The 20531-nt window shown below is 45.5% G+C and overlaps 1 protein-coding gene across 8 annotated transcripts in view; it reads left to right on the top strand.

The window, feature by feature from the left end:
- Positions 1-20531, top strand: part of DGKD (diacylglycerol kinase delta) — a 66622-nt gene that overhangs the window by 9425 nt on the left and 36666 nt on the right. For 4 of the 8 annotated variants that reach the window (XR_010833651.1, XM_067002632.1, XM_067002631.1 and 1 more), the window contains exons 2-3: positions 5901-6011; positions 8135-8215. Coding sequence is in view for 4 of the 8 variants with exons in the window: in XM_067002632.1 (XP_066858733.1) it covers positions 5901-6011; positions 8135-8215 (192 nt within the window). In the remaining 4 variants the exon portion in view is untranslated. Of the gene's footprint in view, positions 1-2868; positions 2888-5900; positions 6012-8134; positions 8216-12661; positions 13311-13336; positions 13762-18308; positions 20012-20531 lie in introns of those variants that run through there. The other 4 variants (XM_048063127.2, XM_048063131.2, XM_067002634.1 and 1 more) reach the window with 4 other exon arrangements.

The following is a 20531-nucleotide window of genomic DNA, read 5'->3' as shown; positions in this document are numbered from 1 at the left end:
TCCTTTTGTTGCAGTGAGCTCACATGATGTCTTGTCCTTTTTGTCCCAGTGGAAGAAATCGCAATGTGTTTTTCGCTTTTGCAAGATCCAGGTGCTTTACATGTGGAGCTCCCAAACAGGACCAAGTAACCCGTAAGTTGCTTGTGCTCCGCTATAGGTCTGTACAGCTCTCTGTGTGTCCCATACTTAGCATTGCTTTACTGATCTGCATTTCCCCCCTCGAAGCTTCCTGGAGTTAATTTCCAGGGTGTGACCACTGTCTGGTGGAAGGATGTTGCTCTCGGATTAGCTTGTTAACCCCTAGCCTTTTGACCTCTCGTGTCTTATTCTGCAGGGTTGCTTAGATTTATTCCTGTAGTTTCTTTGTCAGATTTTGTGTATTTCATTTGTTTTGTAAATTATCTGTATTAGTTCTGTATTTATGACCACAGAGCTTTTATGGAACCAGCTACTAAAACTGTTTTACTCAAAGCAAGGTGCAGCACTCCAAATCCCTACCTGCCTTAGCTTGGCAAGGGTATCTTGCTGTGTTTATGGGGTGACTGCAGCTACTCCCATCTCCTTTGCCACAGCTCGCCCAGAGTCAGTGGCTAGACAGCGTTGCTTGGTCCCCAGGGATCGTCCACCCTCACCCTTACAAAAATTCCTAAACAAGATACGTAAAGACAGCCTGTCAGTTCTGCATCTGCATTTTTATTTTGCTCTCTCCTTCTCTGTGCAATTAGTTCTTTCTTTGGTTATTTATTTGTTGTTGGCATCAGCAGCCTGTTCGAAGTTTTATAGTACATACAAATAAAAACAGTCTGTGCCCTGAAGTTTTTACATTCTGGAGACACATGGAAAACAGAGAAATCCAGATGTTGAGACTTTGGTATATAGGATTCTTTAGTTGCTGTTTAGATAGCTTCGAATGATTGTTTTCAACTTTTGTACAGTTCTTTTCTGCAAAACACTGGAAAGAAATACCACCGGAGCAAAATTCTCGTTTCAAATGCGCTGCCCTGAGTAACTGTCCCTAAGAATATGTCATGATCTCAGCTGTAAAATAGGTTGCATTGTTCTTCGCCCTCCATATCGAACGCAGTTGGCGCCTCCCCGTGCCACAGGACACTTGCCAGTCTGACAGCTGCCTACGGCTGATGGTTGCCCACAGCCTGGCTCGCGAGGTCGGGTGTTACCCATTAGGAATTTGGGTGCATCAAAGGTCCTGCTTCCAAAGGGGGCTGGAGGCCTAAGCCTCGCAAAAGGATGGGCTGCCCCTGCGCTGGCGTCGTGGGTAGTGCTGCACGCAGGAGGAAAAGGAATGCACTCCGAGCAGAGCTGAACCGCGATGCGATCGTTCCTTTTACTAGAGTCATCCACGTTATCAGCGTAAAAAGCAGCTCATCTGTGTAGGCCAGCTCTCTGGTCTCTGATGTGGGTTAGCGGATGCAGAGACACCTCAGGCAAGCCGTGCTACCAGAAGCACGGCCGCGTCTCGTAGGTTGGTGTGTGACTGCTGCTAGTCGTTTGGTTTCGTGCTCTCGGTGGTGGGATCGCGCCGAGGGGAAGTCGAGCCCTGGAGGCGTTTGACACCATTCCCACAGGGGCCAGCGGCAAAACTTTTGTTTTGTCACTTCAGGATTAGGCCTACACACTGCACCCGTTTCAACAGGAGAAATTTGAGAACTTATTATTTACCTTCCGAAATGTCAAGCTTTAAATGGGGAGGAGTGGTAGCAGGGGGAGGGTTGTGTATTGCTCATGGTGAACTGATTTTTTTTTTTCTGCAGGAAGTCACTTTTCTTCAAGGCCAAAGATAAAAGATGATGAAATGCTAGAAATTTCTTAGGCCCTGCCTTTCAGCTGTCGAATCATGTTCTTTGCAGAGATGCTTAAGGCTCTGCTTTGTGCATTGTTGCTTTAAATGGTCAGTTTGTTCAGCAGCCTTTTTTATATTGTCTTGTCACAGGAGAAAAGGGGGTCACTGCTGAAACCAGCAGCACATCACTGTGGGCTTGATTCAAGGAGATACTTTATTTTTTTCATGGTGCTGTCCGCCCGTGGAATGCCACGCCACGGGACACGTGCTGGAGAGAAGCACAGCTGGACAGAAAGCAGCCTGGGTAGTTCCTTCACAAACAGTACTTGTGTTTATCCCCGGTAGGATGCACCTAATCAGACCTCATCGTGCTTCAGGGCAGCAGCTTTTCCCATGGGATCCAACTAAAATGGACACTAAAAATGGCTTCGATTCTTACTTTTTTCCTGTATGGGAGAAGTAATTCCACATTTGTCTGGATGAACTGCATGGTTAGTAATCTGATCAGAGTAGATCTTCGATTAACCGTGCTACGGAGAGGCTGGTGAACAGAAATAACGGTTCAGCTCCCCCTTTCATTTCATTCTGTCACTCTGCTGTCAGGTCCTTCCCCAGTTAATTTTCTTCAGCTGCATTCCTCTGCAAGTAGCAAGTCCTTTGGCTGTAAAATTAAAATAGAGGAGGGGAAAGGCAGCAATGTCTGAATCATTTTATAAAGTCATCTTGATCTTATCTCCAGCCCTTTCCGCCCAAACCCACCAAACTCTTCTCGTGAGCTGCGTGCCTATAAATAGAACAGCAGCTCTCGTGCAGAGATGGGCAGCTCTGAAGCAGAGCCTTGTTTTCGCTGAGCAGTGCGTGCGTACGAGAGCGCGAGAGCTCACTCCTCACTGGCCTTTCATGTCTGAGTTAGGAAGCCATGAGGTTTGCTATAGATAGAGGCTGGCAAGTGACATAAACCCCTGCTTAGGGAGGGGCAAGGTGACCTCTGGGATTGTTGCCTTTTGGTTTAAAAAAAGGCAAGAAAAAAAAAAAAAGAGGGTGCTGTTTAAAAGAGGCATGGAGGACTGCACGCCCTGTGCAGAGGTGAGTGAGCCCCGCTGAGGTGCAGGGAGCCGAGCGCGGCAGGCGGGAGCTGCGGGAAGGCCGAGGCCGCGCCGTGCCGTGCTGTGAGGTACTCCTGTGGTGGGCTGGGCACGAGCTCGAGCGGCCAGAGCACTGCGAAGCGAGCCTGGGGAGCGCGCGGCTCCGGCTGGCCCTGGCTGAAGTAGTTCTTTGAATAAGCAGAGCAGCAGAGGCCTGCAATCTCCTGCGAATTGCTATTTTTTGATCAGCCTCTTGGCTGGCTGGGTATCTGTGGGCTTTGCAGCCTGGGAGTCTTCCCCAGGAATTTTTCAGTTCTTTTCTGACTTCAGTTCAGGACTTTGCAGGATTCAGTAGCTACTTTCTCCATCTCCTCTTTTAATTATATGTGTTTTTGTCCAAGGAATGCACAGAGATCCCTCCGTGTTTCTGTTTTAATCTGGAGAATCTCTTGCCACTGTTCCATTTCCTTCCCTGTAGTGTCAGGCTAAAGTGAGCTGCAGAAATGTGTGATTTCTTTCGCAGGGTAAGTCAGATGCTGTTGCTTTATCTGTCGCTTTGATGCACGGGTGCTGGAGGCTGAAGTAACTCATCAGACAGACGTATGTACGTATTCTTGTAGGACCCCACAGAGCTGGGCAGTGCTGTTTGCTCCACTTGGAGCTGGGAGATGGAGACACGCAGGGTGAAAATGATGGTTTTGGGATCCCGTAAAAAGCCCGCGGCAGAGTAGGAGTGAGCATACCTTTCCCAGTTCCTTCAGCTCTGGCCTAGCCTGCAGGGTGGCTTCAGCAAGGGCTGCTGCGGGGTCTGTCTCTGAACTTCATTCTCTCGTACGCTGAAGCTTCAGATGAAGGTCACAGCTGAGTTTGGGATTCTTTGCGTGGTAGTGCACAGCACCAGCTCCAAGTTAGCCTAACATCTTGTTTCTGACTATCAGCGCAGTGCATTTAAATTCTGGACACTAAAGCCACTCCCAGGTGCCTTACGGCTTACAGGAGTGTGTTCCTACAGCGGTGCCCTTGCCGTGATGGGGGGAGATGGTGCCAAGGTGCCTTTTGGCAACCGCTTCGGGGGTGCGGGGAGCTGCTGTGGGAGGTGGCCATCTTTGTTGTCAGCGTAGTCTCTGGCCGTGAGTTTTCTTTCCCTCTTCGTTCTGCTGAAAACAGAGTGGGACATGGAGATTGCCGTTTGAACCGGGCACGTTGGTGTTTGCCTGAGCAGTGGCGGGTATTTCTACCGGTGTGCAGGTGGCTCGGAGAAACAGAAAGAGCACTGGGAAGTGGTGAGGCTTGGGGCTCGCTAGCATGGGGGTGGGCCAGCTCCCAGGCTTCGAGGTAGGTGGTGTTTGCTTTGGAGAAAGTTGGGGAGCTCTCACCCTTCTCTCTTTTCCAACCCAGTGGAGGAAGGTACGATGCAGCTCCTGAGGCCAGCATCTCCCTTTGGGATCTGGGCGTACTCGGGAGCCCACTCTTCTGCAGCCACTTGTGGGTACAGGCATCGCCGTGGTGCTCCAGCCTCTGAGCTCTCAGGGCAGCGTGAGGATGGCTCAGTCTAGCAAGAGAGAAGCAGCATTGTCAGGCGGATGTTTCTTCTTATAGTCAGCATTTTTTTCCAAGTGCTTTTTGAGGAAACTTTGGGCTTGGCAAGGGCCAGTGTGTGTGGAAAGTATTAAAATCTGCAGCTGTTTCAAAAAGGAAAGACCCGCATTAGAAATATATATAGCATTTTAAAAGCAAGTTTAGTGCCCTGGAAGGGATTTCTAAAACAATGTAAACCCTTTGGATCAGTAAGAGTATTTATTTTGTGCTCTGTAGTAGCCTGGCAGTGGATGTGTAACGCTGCGTTTGTGAATTAATTGATGCTCACTGGTTGACCCAACTGCTACAAACCTGGGTTGTATGGAGACCTCAAGTATGTTAAAGCTGTGTAATTTTCCTGGCATCGAGATACAGAATAACCTGTCTTACAAGATAGCCAGACCATTTGTTTCCTGCATTTTAACTGTGTGTTTATCGCGTCGGGCTTTCTCAGCAAGAAGTGGGTTCCTGGAGGCTGTTTCCTGGGGAGAGAAGTGGGTTTCTCATGGTACCACACAGCACCATTTGCTGTTCCAAGGCAATACCTTGAGTCAGTAACATGGGGCTGAACCCTCAGCTCTGACTTCCCTGCTCTCTGTCTTTCTGAGCTACAGCCTTTGAGATTATTTGAAGGTAGCTGTTGGTATTCAGAATCTGTCCTCAGCAAAGGAATCAAATGTATTTGACGAAGTAGAATGAAGTGCATGTGGATTAAATACATACCCCTATGTATGCATAGTATGTGAGTGAGCATATGGGACTGTGTATGCTGGTATGTCAACCTAGTTATAAAGCAGTAAAAAAAAAAAAAAAAAAGCAGTGTGCGTAGACAGTTTTGGCACTCCAGCCCTGGGAAATGGCAGCCAGCCAGAGCGTACTGAGGCAGAGCCAAGACTATCTGAAGAATACCAAATGCTGGAGTTGGATATAGCTCCCTCTTTGCTCTAGTTTCCTTCTTCATCCTGTGTGCCTGCAGCTTGTCAGCTCTGTGCCAGGTAGAGGCAGATAATTTCACAAAGCAGAATTGGAGACGAGGGCAGATATGCTGTGGCGTGAGCGTGCTTGTGATCAAATATCAATTAAATGAAAGGCAACTGAAATCTGACCTCAGTGAGTTTAACTGTTACGTTCCCTGAGTCTTTGTTAGACTTTGAGATGCTTGTACAGTCATAAGTTATTTATTGGTTTTGATATTGTGATAGCACCAGAGACAAGGATGAAACCCCACCCCAGCGTGGGTTATGCATTGTGATGGTTTAATCTTGATAAGTTCCGCTTGCTTATGTGAATGAAATTGTTAAGCACTTCCAGCAGAGGGCACTAAGATTACTGATCTCAAATTGCAGTCTTTTTTGCATGGATATATACTGGGAGAGCATGAAAGATGCCTGAAAGTAAAATGTGTGCTTCACCCCTCCCCTCTCCTTGTTTTGTAGACTATCATAAAAGAGGGGATGCTGATGAAACAGACCAGCTCCTTCCAGCGCTGGAAGAGACGATATTTTAAGCTGCGAGGACGAACTCTCTACTATGCAAAAACTGCTAAGGTAAGGTCTTGAAAATATTATACCATTCCAAGGGAAGAAGAAAGTCAGTGTTGGACCCTTGGAGGCACATGGGTGTCTATGAGAAGGCAGCCCTCAGTTCAGAAAGGATCACGTGATCCGAAAGCACCCATCTTCAGGTTTTGCAGCTGCTAGAAGTTCCCCGTGTTTTGCCTCACGCTTTGAAATCCTGTTTTATTTTTTATTTTTTTAAGAAAAGCATCATGTGGACCTGTGATACTGATTTTCCACCTTTTTTTTTTTCAATCCCTTGGTGCATTTTATTAGCTAATAGTCACTGAATGAATAGAAGCTGAAATAGAAGTGAGAAAATATGAATGAAAAGAAGAAATGGAGGGGAACTTATCACACAACCATAAGGCAGCCATGCATCTGGTTTAGTACGTTGATAGTTCACTAGATATCAGTCTGGCTCCTTTCACAAGAACTAAGCCCATTGGTTTTTTGTTACTTTTTTTTTTTTTAAGTAGTTCCCTAATGAAAGTCAAGTCATTGGATTTGCTGACTGAATTCAGGCAAATGTGAGCACCTCTGCTTGGAACTAGACTTCATGTTGCTGGTGCTGGGCCTTTCCTTCAGGTCACAAAAGGCTCTGATGGAGTGTTTTAGGCAGACATACAGGCATGTCCCTTTGAATCAATTGAAGAATCATAGAATGGTTTGTGTTCTTTAAGATCTTTAAGATCTTTAAGATCATCTAATTTCAACCTCCCTGCCATGGGCAGGGACACCTCCCACCAGACCACGTTGCCCAAGGCCTCATCTAACCTGGTCTTGAACACCTCCAGGGATGGGGCATCCACAGCTTCTCTGGGCAACCTGTGCCAGTGCCTCACCACCCTCAGAGTAAATAGTTTCTTCTTAATATCTAACCTAAACCTACCCGTTTTAGTTTAAGGCCATTACTCCTTGTCTTATCGCTACGCCCCCTATCAGAGTCCCTCCCCAGCTCTCCTGTAGCCCCCTTCAGGCACTGGCAGGCCGCTGTGAGGTCTCCCAGGAGCCTTCTCTTCTCCAGGCTGAACAACCCCAAGTCCCTCAGCCTGTCTTTGTAGGAGAGGTGCTCCAGCCCCTTGATCATCTTCGTGGCCCTCCTCTGGCCATTTAATAGTTCCTTACCCTTCTTGTGCTGGGGGCCCCAGAGCTGAGCTCAGCACAGCAGGTGGGGTCTCACAGGAGCAGAGCAGAGGGGAAGAATGACCTCCCTCGCCCTGCTGCTTTTGGTGCAGCCCTGGCTATGGGTGGCTTTTTGGGCTGCAAGCGCATATTGCTGGCTCATGTCAATCTTATCATCCGCCAACCCCCTCATGTCCATCTCCTCAGGGCTGCTCTCAATCCACTAATTGTCCAGCCTGTATTTATGTTTAGGGTTGCCCTGGCCCAGATGCAGGACCTTTCATTTGGCCTTGTTGAACCTCATGAGGTTCGCACAGGCCCACCCCTCAGGCCTGTCCAGGTCCCTCTGGATGGCATCCGTTTCCTCCGGTGTGTCAACCACACCATGCAGCTTGGTGGTGTCGGCAAACTTGCTGAGGGTGCACTCAATCCCACTGTCCATGTCACCAACAGAGATGTTAAACAGCGCTGGTCCCAGTACTGACCCCTGGACACTGAGCCGTTGACCACAACCCTTTGAGTGCAACCATCCAGCCAGTTCCTTACGCACCGAGTGGTTCATCCCTCAAATCCATGTCTCTCCAATTTAGAGACAAGGATGTCATGGGGGACAGCGTCAAATGCTTTGCACACGTACAACTGATGTAGATGACATCAGTTGCTCTTCCCCTGTGCACCAATGCTGTAACCCCACTGTAGAAGGCCACCAGATTTGTCAGGCACAATCTGCCTTTAGTGAAGCCATGTTGGCCGTCAGCAATCGCCTCCTTATTTTCCACGGGCCTTAGCAGAGTTTCCAGGAGGATCTGCTCCATGATCTTGCCAGGTACAGAAGTGAGACCGACTGGCCTGTAGTTCCCCAGGTCTTCCTTTTTTCCCTTTTTAAAAATGGGGGTTATGTTTCCCCTCTTCCTGTCAGTGGGAAGTGGATCTGCTGTGTATACATCGGATTCACTGATTCATTGGGGGTTTGAATTTTTTCTTTCCAGTCCATTATTTTTGATGAGGTGGATCTGACAGATGCCAGTGTGGCAGAATCCAGCACTAAGAATGTCAACAACAGCTTCACGGTAAGATTAAAGATTTTTGCATTATTTTCCTTTCTTCTTGCGTCTTTCACCCACATCTCTTCTCTTTTGCGTAGGTCAAAAACATACGAACAACCTTCACAGCCTCTTTTACTTACACAAAAACTCATAATCTTTTTTTCCTTACAGCAACCATAACTCATCTCCATGCACATGGGAAATACTTCAGTTTACTATGTATGGTGCTAAAATCTTGCATTCAGGGAAGCTCTTACCTATAAGCTAGGAGGATTTGATAGAATCCATTTACACAGCAAGACAAAAAAATTTATTATGCTGAGGGAGTTGGGGGTGATGGTGATGTTTATGCTGGAGGTCTTGCTAAAGGAATTTAGTTTTCCCTTCAGGCCTGAAAATATGTAAACTTCTTTCTCTGACTTTATTTGTATGTGGATGTATGTGTGTTTATATACGCACACTATATATAGTGGCAAAGCAAAAGGAGGAACAGAAAGAAGCCACGCAGAGATAACTGTGAAATTGGTTTAGGATACTTGTTAGATGTGAAAAATATGCCAAATATGTGCAATTTGGAAAGGTGGTGGTGTCGCTGCTCCGTTTTCCCTGACCTTAGCAACTGGGAGAAAAGACACAGTCATTTCTGGGGTGCAGGTGCTACCTGAGCTCCATTTTGCGGGAATGCCTGGTGTGCAGGACAGGAATTGCAGCCTGGTTCCTCTTGGCCCAGCCTGGTGCCAGCGCTCCTGCTATGCATGAGAAAAGCCAGCAACAGCGGCTGTTCAGGGCAAGTGTGAAGCAGCGGTGTGATGAGCTTTGGGGCTGGCTGACAGCAGTAGCCTCCAGGCAGCCTCCTGAGGGCTTGAGAGGGAAGAGGGAGTGGAGAAAGGAAACAGTGTTGGTCTAAGGCAAGGTGAAGGCGGGAGCAATCCAGGTGGAGGAAGGAAGCTGATCCTGCAGGTGGTGACCTGCAGGTGGTGACCAGGGCTGAGCAGTATGGCTTGCTGTGCGATGGTAGCGACCCACTGCTTTAAACAGACACGTCTAGCAAAGGTTATTTCCATTACATAGCTGTAACTTTTCGCTTTGAAGTACCTGGGTAAAGCAGCTGCCACACCATCCCTATGCCCATATTAACCCCAACACTTTCTGCAAGTTTGAAAACACTTTCTACATCATTAGTTGGCAATTTGGAGGCCCATCTGCATCTGACACTAAATATTGATAACAGGTATCAGTGTGTGTGCACAGAGAGAAGGATTTTGTGGTGATTTCTATAGGAAATACATTTTCAAGATTATGGAGCTATTTTCCTGTTAATAATACCCTTTTTCTAGGATCTTGCATTAGTTTTTCCATATGTAAAATAAGGGTGATTTTTCAGGTTAAGAACTTTTTCTGATTTGTTTATTGTTGCAGTTGGGAGAGAGCTAATCTCTGTCAAAGACACTGGATGTAGGCACGGGAGGAAACACTGTTTGCTCTCTCAAATTGTCTCCAAGTCCAGCAGTGAGGAGTTACTTCCATGACTACACTATCAGGCTCCTCCAGTCCCTGCCTTCTCTTCCGTAAGGGGTGAAAGGGTATAGGGTTATTTTGACGCTCGAGCAGCAGAGATAGTTTGCACTGTCTCCAGCTGATTGCTGTATCACGGGTGCCCAGGTAAACTACAGGAAAAACATCCCTCCTCTCTTAATTTCTGTCTACTCCATCTGTCATTGCTTATAGAGGGGTTTGACTGTGGTTTACCATGAGCTATAAAAATACTCTGAAAATCAAAAGGTTGGCTAGTGTTGCTGCTCTTGGTCTGCCACATCACTGTGTCAGTGCTTTGGATTCCTTGCAGCCTTGCAATTTTCTCTCGGTTTTCTTTGAGAGCACTCTGCTTCCCCTCTGAATCTTCCCACCTCAGTTTCTTTCTAAAATTCAGAGTTCTTTGATTCATTTTTTCCTGATTCAAATCAGCGGTATTCAGTACTGTGTTTTTGTCCTAAACTGGAAACGTCAAACATACGGTGTTGTAAAACAGTTATCTTGGAGTTGCACATGCTCTGATTTTCTTTCTGTTTCTTTTTCTTCAAGGGAGACCGGTAGTTTTGGATTTAGGAAAGACTGATTTTTTTCTGAGGAAACTCATCCACTTTTCAGGCATTTATACTGCTTCAGGCAGAGGTTCTGCAGGGCTGGAGATACTTAGTTCATAAAGTGGTATAAACTCACACTTGGTATTGTCTGCTTCTTCTATGTTTGTTGTCCAGGTTACCTAATCTTTGCACTAAGATCATTTGCATTATGCAGACACTCTGAGTCTCCAAGCTGGGCTTCTTGGTGGAATCTCATCACTGTGACTTGTTCTCTTTTCAGTCTTCATGACTTTCATTGGTCAGTTCTTGATTTTACTTTAAATGGAGAAATACAACTGAAGGCATTAGAGAGTTGATCAGCTCTGAGAGTTGCATGAATGACACTCCTTAGGTACTAACAAAAGAGGCAGAAAACAAAAACACTGGATAAAGCACTTAGGAGCGATAGAAAAATAAGGTTAAAAAACAAAGATGACAGTAAACCTTTTACATAGTACATAAATCTGACAGCTAATTTGTTTGCTAGAGCAGGCAGGAGAGACAGAGAAGTGATATTAAGATGAAGACCTCTTCCTTTAAAAAGAAGAGAATGTAATATGGGTTCCACTATTGTTTACTTAGTCAGTCTTTCAGCGAATGTATCCTGTTTGCACTGTCAGAACAGTTTTCAGGACTGCTACCCAAAGTTAATGGATGCATGACCATAAAATGGTCTGGGAGCATGCGACTAGGGGCGTCTCTGAGCTTAAGACGTTGTGCAGCTGTGTCCCCTGAGAGGTGTAAGGAAAAGCTTTATGTTTAGCTATTGTTCCTTTAGGTCAAGCACAGTGGCTGCGGAGTTATTTCGCAGGAAGCCTCTAGGAACAAATCACATAGCAACCCCACAACCGGGGGATTGTAGATGTAATATTTGCCAGTTCTGTCACATCTCTGCCCTTCTATCTGCCCATCTGTCTACAAGGTAAATTCTTTTTAGATGTCTGAGCTGAAAGTGACTGGTTCTTCGCATGTATTATCCCCTAGTACTTGGAGTACAGATCTCCCACCAGTGGATTTTGCTTCAGCTGCTATCTCACACAGTGCCTCAGAGAAGATCTGCTGTGGTACAAACCCAAGGATAACCACGTTATGCACTCTTAAGCTTTGTGGTGGCACCACAGCGGTCTTCCTGGTGAATTTTTTAGTGAATAGTCACTTCTAGCTAGTTTACATGGTGTACCAGATGTAGTTTTCTCTTCTCTCCACAGCACGTGGTTGGAAAGGTTACATTCTGTAGACACAAAAGGATGATTGCCATTGCAGGTATAAGAATCAGTGTAGTGAAGTATTTTGCAATGCTAAAACTACCTAGTAGTTTATCTAAACCTCCAGGCACCATTTTGTCATACTGAGAACAGAACAGAACTCTCTGTTCTTTGTTATAACAGCATTAAAAAACTTTTCACTTTCTTTGGGAATCTTCAGTAATGCCCAGATCCAGCATGGTTGGGAGTTCTCCGTTCCCTTGACTCTGGACAGAAAGCAGAGCTTCTATCATTTGTGCCCTTAGTTTGGTGGGACATGCTTACTTAAAATTTCTGCCTTGTTCCTATGGATTTCACCTTGTTTGAGAATGGTGTGTGAAAGTTGGACCGTTCTAGACCCAAATAGATGACATAGCACCCTTGTGTTGGGACAGGAGATTAGTCCTTTGGTCTATTAAGAATAATCACCAGCATCTCTCTTTGTTGCAAAGATTTTAGCTAAATCACCACTGCCTGAACATTTCTTGCTTTTCAGTAAAATATTATTATTTTTGGAGCAGACTTCCAGATCTTTTTGGTATCTCTGCAGAAGTGCTGGCAGGCCTTATACAGCTTTATCACTTCACCAGGGTATGGAGAGAGCTTCACGTGTTCTTGCCTGTTGTTTGCCACTGAGGTAACTGCTTTACCTGTGTCATGGACAGGAGCTATGTGGCATCCCCGTTCCCCATTATGAAGCCCTTAAGATTTGGGTGGTACAAATTGCTTTATTGCCTGTTACTCAGGCAGGCATTTTGCCAGCACAGCTAGCCCCTCAAGAGTCTTTGAAAGGACATTGCATCATCTCCTTAGGCACATTTTTGTAAATTTCTATGCGGTGAACAAATTCTTACTTCTCAGCTTGGTGTGCTAGCTGAAGATCTGCTCTTTTCTATAAGGTTCCAAAGGAATCAATCCTGCTGCTTTCAGTAGGACAGGCCCAACTGATGGAGCGAGTCCTTATCAGTTCATTGACCCTTCCCTGGCTTGTGCAGGATTTATGTGAAGCTGAAGGGGAAACATCTAATACGTGTATTATTTAATAATAATGAACAATACCTGTCGTAAACAGGAGGGGGCCTAGGAAGGCCATCAGATCTTTTCAGGTACATATGTTCTGTTTCAGTATGATTTTCATATGTTGTTTTTGTGAATGTTTTCCAGTTATTGACAGCAATTGGTGGTGTGGACTTTTACCCTCATTCACGTAACTTTTTACATTCAACAACATTTCAACATTCATTTCCCATCCCATTACTGAGAGCTCTGAGATCCCGTCAGAGAAAGCTTCTGTCTGTGGAGAGAGATGTGGGTAGTTTGATTTCTTCTTTCTGGTGCTTTAGTGGAAGTTAAGTTTGGACACAGCATGCTGTTAAGCACCAGGAGCCATGGTGTTGGTCCCTCCTCCATAGTTAAAGGCTCCTCACTGGAAGAGGTGGAGCTTGAACTCCTGTGCTCCTGTAAACCCTTTTCTATTGGGAAGTACCTCTCAGCTCAGCCACAGACAGGAAACAGCATATTATTACAGTCAGTGCCTGCCTCTCCACTTCACTGCTGCCAGAAGGAAACTTATCCCAGCTCCTCCTTAAGCAGACAGCTAATCAGCTTGTGGCAAGTGGAACATAGCTCAGAAAGACTGGCCACAGAGGGGACTAATCCTATTAATCGCGTGTCAAGCAACCTATTTAGTCTTTCTTTCTAGGGGAGTAGGCTGCTCTGGACACTAGTTTAGAGGAAGATTGAACGTTAAAGGTAAGAGCAGGAGTCTTAAGTTTTCTGGACTGAGCGTTGAGAAAAATAGCACCTGTGCCAGCCTAACAGATCATCGGGAGCTCAGATTCTTTTGAATAAGTGTGCTGCAAGCTCTTACTGTTCAGGTGATCTCTCCTGTATGGATTTATGTAGATAAGTTCTTCAGAACGGGGGTAAAGGTAAATGTGCCTGCAGTGCTGTTGGAAATGCTGCACCCATCAGTTAAGAAATACTGTTTATTAACTGATGATTCACCCTAACCTGTGTCACAGGAGAGAGGAAGTGTTGAGATTAGGGTAATACCTCTCCATCAGAGCACTTGCATGACTGGAGGCAGCAATGGTTGTGGCAGGTTGAGGAACAGAGAATTGCTGGTGCTCCTGAATGAGGGCATGCTGTCATCCCTGAGAAGCAACGTGGATCTCACTCTCCAGCCATATGGAAGCCTGAGGTGTGCTACAATTTTTATTATTACTAATTTGTTACTCAGAACTGAGTTTATTCAGCAGCAAAGATGCCAGTTTCTGTCTTGTGAAGTTTTATGTGACTGTCTGATCTCCTTCAGACTGTGTTTTTGCTGTATTGTCCCAGGACTTGTTGCTGCTGTGGCAAAATAGCATGAATCTTCATTTTGGGGTAATTAACCTGTCCTAAAAACTCAGGGCAAAGTGCTTGAGCTTTAACAAAAGATAAAAGTGCTGAAGGTGCTTCCTGATGAGGAGAGTATGTTGTTGTCTGCAAATTCATTTCACAATGAAGTGAAAGTGCCTTTGCCTCTTCTGTGGTTTTGTGTCAAATTAAATTATTTGTGTTAGTGTTTTTAATATGAAGAGTTTGTTGTTGACAGAGTGAACAGAGCTGCTGAAGCTGCGTGTCAGACAAAGTCTGCTGCTCGTGTTCAGTTCAGGACCTGTGTGCCTGTAAAGCACAGAACTCAAAGCAGAGGAACTTGAAACAAGACGAACTAGAAACAGGAGGAACCTGGATCAGAGGTTACTTGTGCTGGGTTGAAATATAAGCCTCAGGAAAGGGCATGTGACTTGCTTTTTACGGGGGAAAGAATATAAGACCTTTTGTTACAAGCTGTTTGCAGAAAGTCAGGCTTGGACTCTTCCAGCTTGGGCTCACAGGAGTCAGGGAAAAGAGTGTGGTTTGACACTTGCACAGGTTCCTCGTCTGCCCCATGTGGCCTCAGCCCTTTGAAAAAGATGGACATTAAAACTATGCTGCAGAGAGTAACCGGGCTTCCTAGTGAGGGAGGGCATCTTCCTCTGCTTCCTCAGCATGGGGCTGAGAGACCTACAGGGAAGACGTCAGCTCTCAGAAGTGGGCAAAAAGACTTATTAATTTTGGGACAGATATAGTTACGTAGGGGAATCACCGAGTGTCCTGGGGGAGATGGTTCCTCACCCCACTTCTTCGTACACAGTCTTGGATTGCCTTGTTAAAGTTTGGAGAAGGGGAAGGTTAGAAAAGGAGGTCTCACGATCAGGATGGTTCTTCCCCCCTCCTTTTTAAGCTGTCTTCTCTAAATTGGAAAAAATTACAGTGCACGTTGGAAAGTCAGGCTTTGCTGGGGGTTGTTGTCTCTTCCACACCCATGTGTGTACACGTTCAGAAATCGTACACTCTGCTAGTGCACTTACTCTGTTTATATTGGCAGCTGTCAGAATTTCCTTTATAAGCAACTGAAAATATGACTAAAGCCATGAATTGCCATGTCTAGAGTCTCTCTGCTTCTTTTCCCCCCTCCCTTCATTAAGTGCAGTTCAGTCCCCATTTCCTGTCAGAACCACTGCAATTTCAAAATACTTTGCTATTTTAGTAGTTTGTAATCCAGACTTCAGTACTTTTTTTTTTTCAGCTTGAGAAAAAGCCCTTCGGTAAACAGACCCTTCTGAGTCACTGTTAGTCAGTGAAAATAGTCATTTAAAATCCTTTCATGTCAAGTATTTTTGAGACTCTTAATCCAGTCTCCTGCAGGAACTGGTCAGTAGTCTGCTCACACCACAGAAGGAAAAAATCTGGAGAAAAGCACATCTAAGTGAGGACAAACGCGAAAGAGTTAGAGAGCCTGGAAGAAGTTGCCCTGGGTGGGGAGACCTGGTGATTATTGCTGCATGTTACAGAATGACTCAAAAACATGCTAGGAGATTTCTTAAAAAAGATGAAGCTACTGTAAGAGAAAGAGGTCAGACTGCGATTTATGAACGTTTTTGTGAGACAGGATGGAGAGCTGGAAAGTGAAAGGGACTGTTTGTGAAGAGCTTTTTTTTCCCTAGAGGAAAGTTTACTGCTTTGAAATTAGTGTCTGTTATTGCCCGTGTGCCTGAACAATGGGAGCTTTTGTTTGATATCTGTTTGCTCTTTGTAACCTTCGTGCTGTGTTTGGTGCTTTATCCACCTTCCTGAACAAGTCTGCAGATTCCAGTGCCTTCTCCCCCTTCCAGGTGAGGACACAAAGGCAGAAAAACCTGCGGTAAACAAGAGGTTGTTTGAGAACAAGATGGGTTTGTTTTTACATAGGAGCTGCTCTAGAAGAAAGACTCTTTGTTATGTGCATCCTTACTCTGGCTGTTTTTATGGACAAGGAGAGGTTTGCTAATAATAATCACAGCAATGAGGTCTCTCTGCAGTTGTCATGCTTGTGATGGTTTCACTGCTGTACACAAAACAAGACTGGTCGTTGCAGGGTACCCAGTGTGGAAAGCTGTCGGCTTCCTCAGGCTGTTGAAAGCTGTTCCTCTCCTTTTGTGCTAGCTACCTGCCTCTTCTCAATGCAGCTGAGGATAGGGCTCTGTGAGGAGCTGCTACTAACAACAAGCTGTCAGTAACCCGTAGGCAAGGTCTTTTATTGCTCAGTCTTGTGATTTATTAGCTGCTAGCCTTGATGTGCATGAGACCACTGAGACAGCAGCCCTAGCCCTGGTGAACATTGACCTACCCCTCTGTTCTTCATGGTTTTGCTTCTGTTTGGATGAATAGGAAGGTTTCTCTGAAATATCCTTTACATTCCCAAATGTGCTGCTCTTTCTGAACAGCGTGGTTGTGCTTGGGAACTCTTCCTGGCAGGAATGCATCCTCTGGAGAATAGATGAAGAGAAGATGTATGTGCGCATCTGCTCCGTGAAGAGGAGGGTGGGTGGGTGATGGAGCTGTCCTAATGTGCTTTGGCACTTGGTGTGGCAGCCCTATGGATTCCCAGTTTCTTTCTTCATCCATGTAGAATTCTAGTGATTAGTATGCACACATTATCGGGATTGTCTGCATTTCATACCTGCTAACAGTGACAAGGTTCTTCTTGCATAGTCTAGGTTTTGACAGCTACGAGGTGGTTACAGAAGTCCTAAAATCTCCCCGTCTGTGCTCCTCTTACCGATTGCCAAGAACAGGAATGTGCCTTGTTTAGGATTAGAGTTTCCAGAGGCATGTAGGAATGTGACCCTGGTATGAGAGATGATCATTTTCCCAGGGAATGCTCTGTCTGGTCTGCTTTCCCACTGCAGCATCACAGGGAAGATGGGGACTGGGAGAAAGCACAGATGGAGGGTCAACAGGAGTGAACTTTATCTGCGGGGAGAGCGAAGCAGCAGTAAGTGCCAATGGCAGGGCTCAGAGAAGATGTGCTTTGTAGTGTGCAACCACCTGAACCTAATCATGTAAAAATGTTCCTGGAGAGTCATAGTCCAGTGTCATATGAGAAGCTTCTTTGTTCTTCCCCCTTTAGGATAGCGTCCAGATTTCAAGGAGAGAGGATTGGTGCGATTTGGGTGTGCATTGATGTTTGTAAATATTCCATGATGATTAGGTCTAGGGAGCTCTAACTGATCTAAGCACTGAGTTATCAGGACTGAATTTGCTGGCAAAACTGAAGGCTGAGCTGCAAATGGGAAGAGGGATGTTGTCTGTGGAGGAAGGCAAGCCTCAGTCCCCTATGAGTCTGAAGTGTTGATACTCGTATTATTTCTCTCTTCCAGACTTCAGAGACCTCCTAAAATCTTGTCGCTTTGCTGCCTAAGGCCTTCCTTTCCTAATGCTCGGCTCCACATTGTTTCAGAAACTGCCGTCAGGCTTTTAAGATTTTAGCTGTAAAGGACTGACTGGTTTGAGTCTGAAACTCAGTCTTTTATTTTCCTTTCTTCTCTCGTTTTCATGGAATCATGGAATGGTTAGGGTTGGAAGAGACTTTAAAGACCATCTCGTTCCAACCCCGCTGCATGGGCAGGGACACCTTTTACTAGCCCAGGTTGCCCAAAGCCCCATCCAGCCTGGCCTTCCTTTTAACCTTGTGCATTTGCTGAGGGAGTAGCACTTATATTATCTACGCTTAGTCCATTTTGCCCTCTGTGAGTTTAGCAGTCATGTTCAAAACGTGTAGTGACTTTGCTGGTTTGTGAATCTTGCTGAAGAGCCAGGTGAGGTGTTTTTACACATGCCGTTGTTCATTTAACTGTCATTGTTGCCAGAATGGGAGCTGAAGTGAATGAAATGGTTGGGTCCTCATTATAATCTCACACAACTTTCCTTCCTGAGTTTTTGGGTTCAAGGGATACCAAGAGCTTACTCCAAAATACAGAAGCAGATGTAGTAGTTAGCTGCAGCTGGTGGACATTTTCCCTGCTTTTGCCCTATGTGATCAAGCCATTTTCTTAGCTCTTTTATTTTTGTGGTTGCAGTTCCTTGGCCTTCTGAGCTCCAGAAATTCCTGCTGTCCCTGCATCCAAATCCTCAACTGTTTTGAATAATCCAGGATCTCTTCAGGGGTTTTATGGCTAACACCTTTGAACATAAGACTATATTTGAACAGGATGTGAGTAAAAGGAAGCCGTCAGAATGAGCAGGTGTTCTCATGCACCCACTTTTGGCTACTCTGAGAAATGTATCACATCAGAAAAACTATATTTAGCAGGGTTGTGTGCCCCCCCCCCGCCAGCTCCCCCTGCAGCATTTCTTCAGCCAGCTCCGTGATTGGGCCAGTGTGATCTTAACTTGTTTTGCTGTCTTTTGTGGTCACTGAGCTCACCAGATCCACTCTGATAACAAACAGTCCAACTGCGTGTTTGGCTAGGCTGCCACTTCTCTGCTGAGAAGTTTCTGGGCAGCCAGAAAATGCTGAAGGAGGAAGTGAGCAGAGATGATAAAGTTGTCTGGTGGCAGCAAGACCAGAGAATGAAGATTATTCTCTGGCTGTTGGGTGGAGGAAGGTTGCTCAGTACAGGGAAACACCAAAAGGGTGAAGTATAGCAGATTTCTATTTAAAATTTGGTGTAATATAAGTAGTCTTTTTTGGGCTGCCTTTCTAATCCAATTATTCACAGCTGTTCACTGGGGAAGGACATCCAGGCACATCCAGTCCATTTTTAGAACGTGAAATGAGAAATTTTCTTTGGTTGGCTCTGTTGTTTGCCAGCTGGCCCGATTCGAAATGTCAGAAAACTGGTGTTAGTTTTGGACAGGAGAGTGTGGGTCAACATGGTGGGGGGGAGGATTTACAGCCTGGTAAGAGGGCATGTGCTGGCGGAGGAAGAGATGGAGGAGATGAAGCTAAATTTTGGAAAAGTATCAGGGGAATGTCAGTATTGACATTCGATGAAGTCGATGAAGGCATGGCTTTTTTTTTTTAGATTTAGGTTTTTTTAGATTTCGAGTGGGCAGGCTTGGAAATTGAGAGTTTCTCTGGCAGACTTGTGGAGGGCACATAAGTGCCTACAGAGGGGCTGATTGTCACTGTGGTTCCGCCAAAGATATTTCAGGGGGTTCGTTCTCAGTGAGGAGTCTGTAAATGAGGCTGCGTCCTGTTTTGATGTGTCTTTCAGCCTTCCTACCATTCTCGTTCATCCTTATGGCTCTTCAGGATCGATGAGATGATTGGCAGCTTTTTTTCTTTTTTTTTTTTTTTTCATGACTGTTACTGAGCTCTTTTGCTGGTCAGTGTTAGTCTCAATAAAGTCACCACGTGCTGAGCTCTGACCCCAGCTGCAATTGGGCGGGCATCCAGTTCCTACTAAGAAGTGAAATCTGGAGGACCCCGCCCAGAAAGCTCAGTAGCATTTGGGATCCAAAACTTATTTAATATTCCCTTTTTAGGAAGAGCAAGCACTTTTAATATACATAATAGCTCATATCTAGATAAAATTCTGTGCTGTTTCAGGGCAGGAACACTCAGAGTTCTGCCAATCCCCAAGTAAGCCAAAAATGTATGAGATTATAAATAAATCTTAGGACTTTTTATTGTTGATTTTTTTTAAACTCGTAGCAAGACAGCCTCCATCCTAGCTCAAAAGCAATCAGATCGTTGTTTTTGTGCTCTCCCTTTATATGAGAACAAGAGGTCACTGGATGACATTACTGCTTTGTAAATTTAGAACAAATAGAAGGAAATGCTACTTCACCTAGTGCGTCGTCATCCTGTGGAATATGCTGTTCCAGGATGTTAGTCAAAAGCTGTAGCTGGAACATAAAAAAATAGCTGGGCCATGCTTGTTTCTAGCCACGCTTGCCAACAGGGATGACCAAGTCTCGTGTTCCAGAGCATCGGCTCAGCGCGGCTGTAGCTGAGAGCAAACACTCAGACTCCCTGTCTGGAAGAGGACAGGATCTCAGGGGGAAGATTGCTGTGGCTTCTTCTGGAGGTGCTAAGGATGGCTTCTTTCTGATGTGAGACGTTCAACTGGTTGTCGGCCTCATCTAGACAGCACAGAGTATGTAATAGCCTTTGTCCCTGTGTTAGTGTCCTTCAACAGGTGGATGTCTGGAGCTGAAATTACTGGCACATGCAGAAGGAGTTCAAAGTGGTAGGATGAGTGATTTTCATTCCCTGTGAGTGAGAATGTGTTTCTGTAATCTCAGTGGTGCCTTTTTTGGGAATAGTGCTGTGACGTGCCTGCTGCGCATCAGCCGGCGCAGGTGAGAGGCCAGCAGCACTCCCTGGGTGCGCGGCACTGGGTGCGTGAGGCTGTGTGAAAGATGGGAACTGCTGAACTGCTCTGAGAAGGAAGTGTCCTTGCTAATGTGTTCCTGCATTCCTAATTATCCTCATTAAAATGTTTAACTGTAACACCACTGCGGGTTAATCAGAAAAACAGGTTTGTATGCTTTCTTAATTTCCCCCAAGAATTGTTACGCTAGTTATGTTAAAATCTTATCTGTCCTTCACAGTGAAGACTGAATTGTCCCAGTTTGTCTTTAGGAGTGAGGTTTGCAATTGTATTCTTTTATTTC

This window comes from Anser cygnoides, chromosome 9 (genome assembly GCF_040182565.1).
Source record: "Anser cygnoides isolate HZ-2024a breed goose chromosome 9, Taihu_goose_T2T_genome, whole genome shotgun sequence".
Taxonomy (NCBI): Eukaryota; Metazoa; Chordata; class Aves; order Anseriformes; family Anatidae; genus Anser; species Anser cygnoides.
The sequence above is the reverse complement of the archived record's forward strand: the minus strand, read 5'-3'. Positions and strand labels throughout refer to the sequence as shown.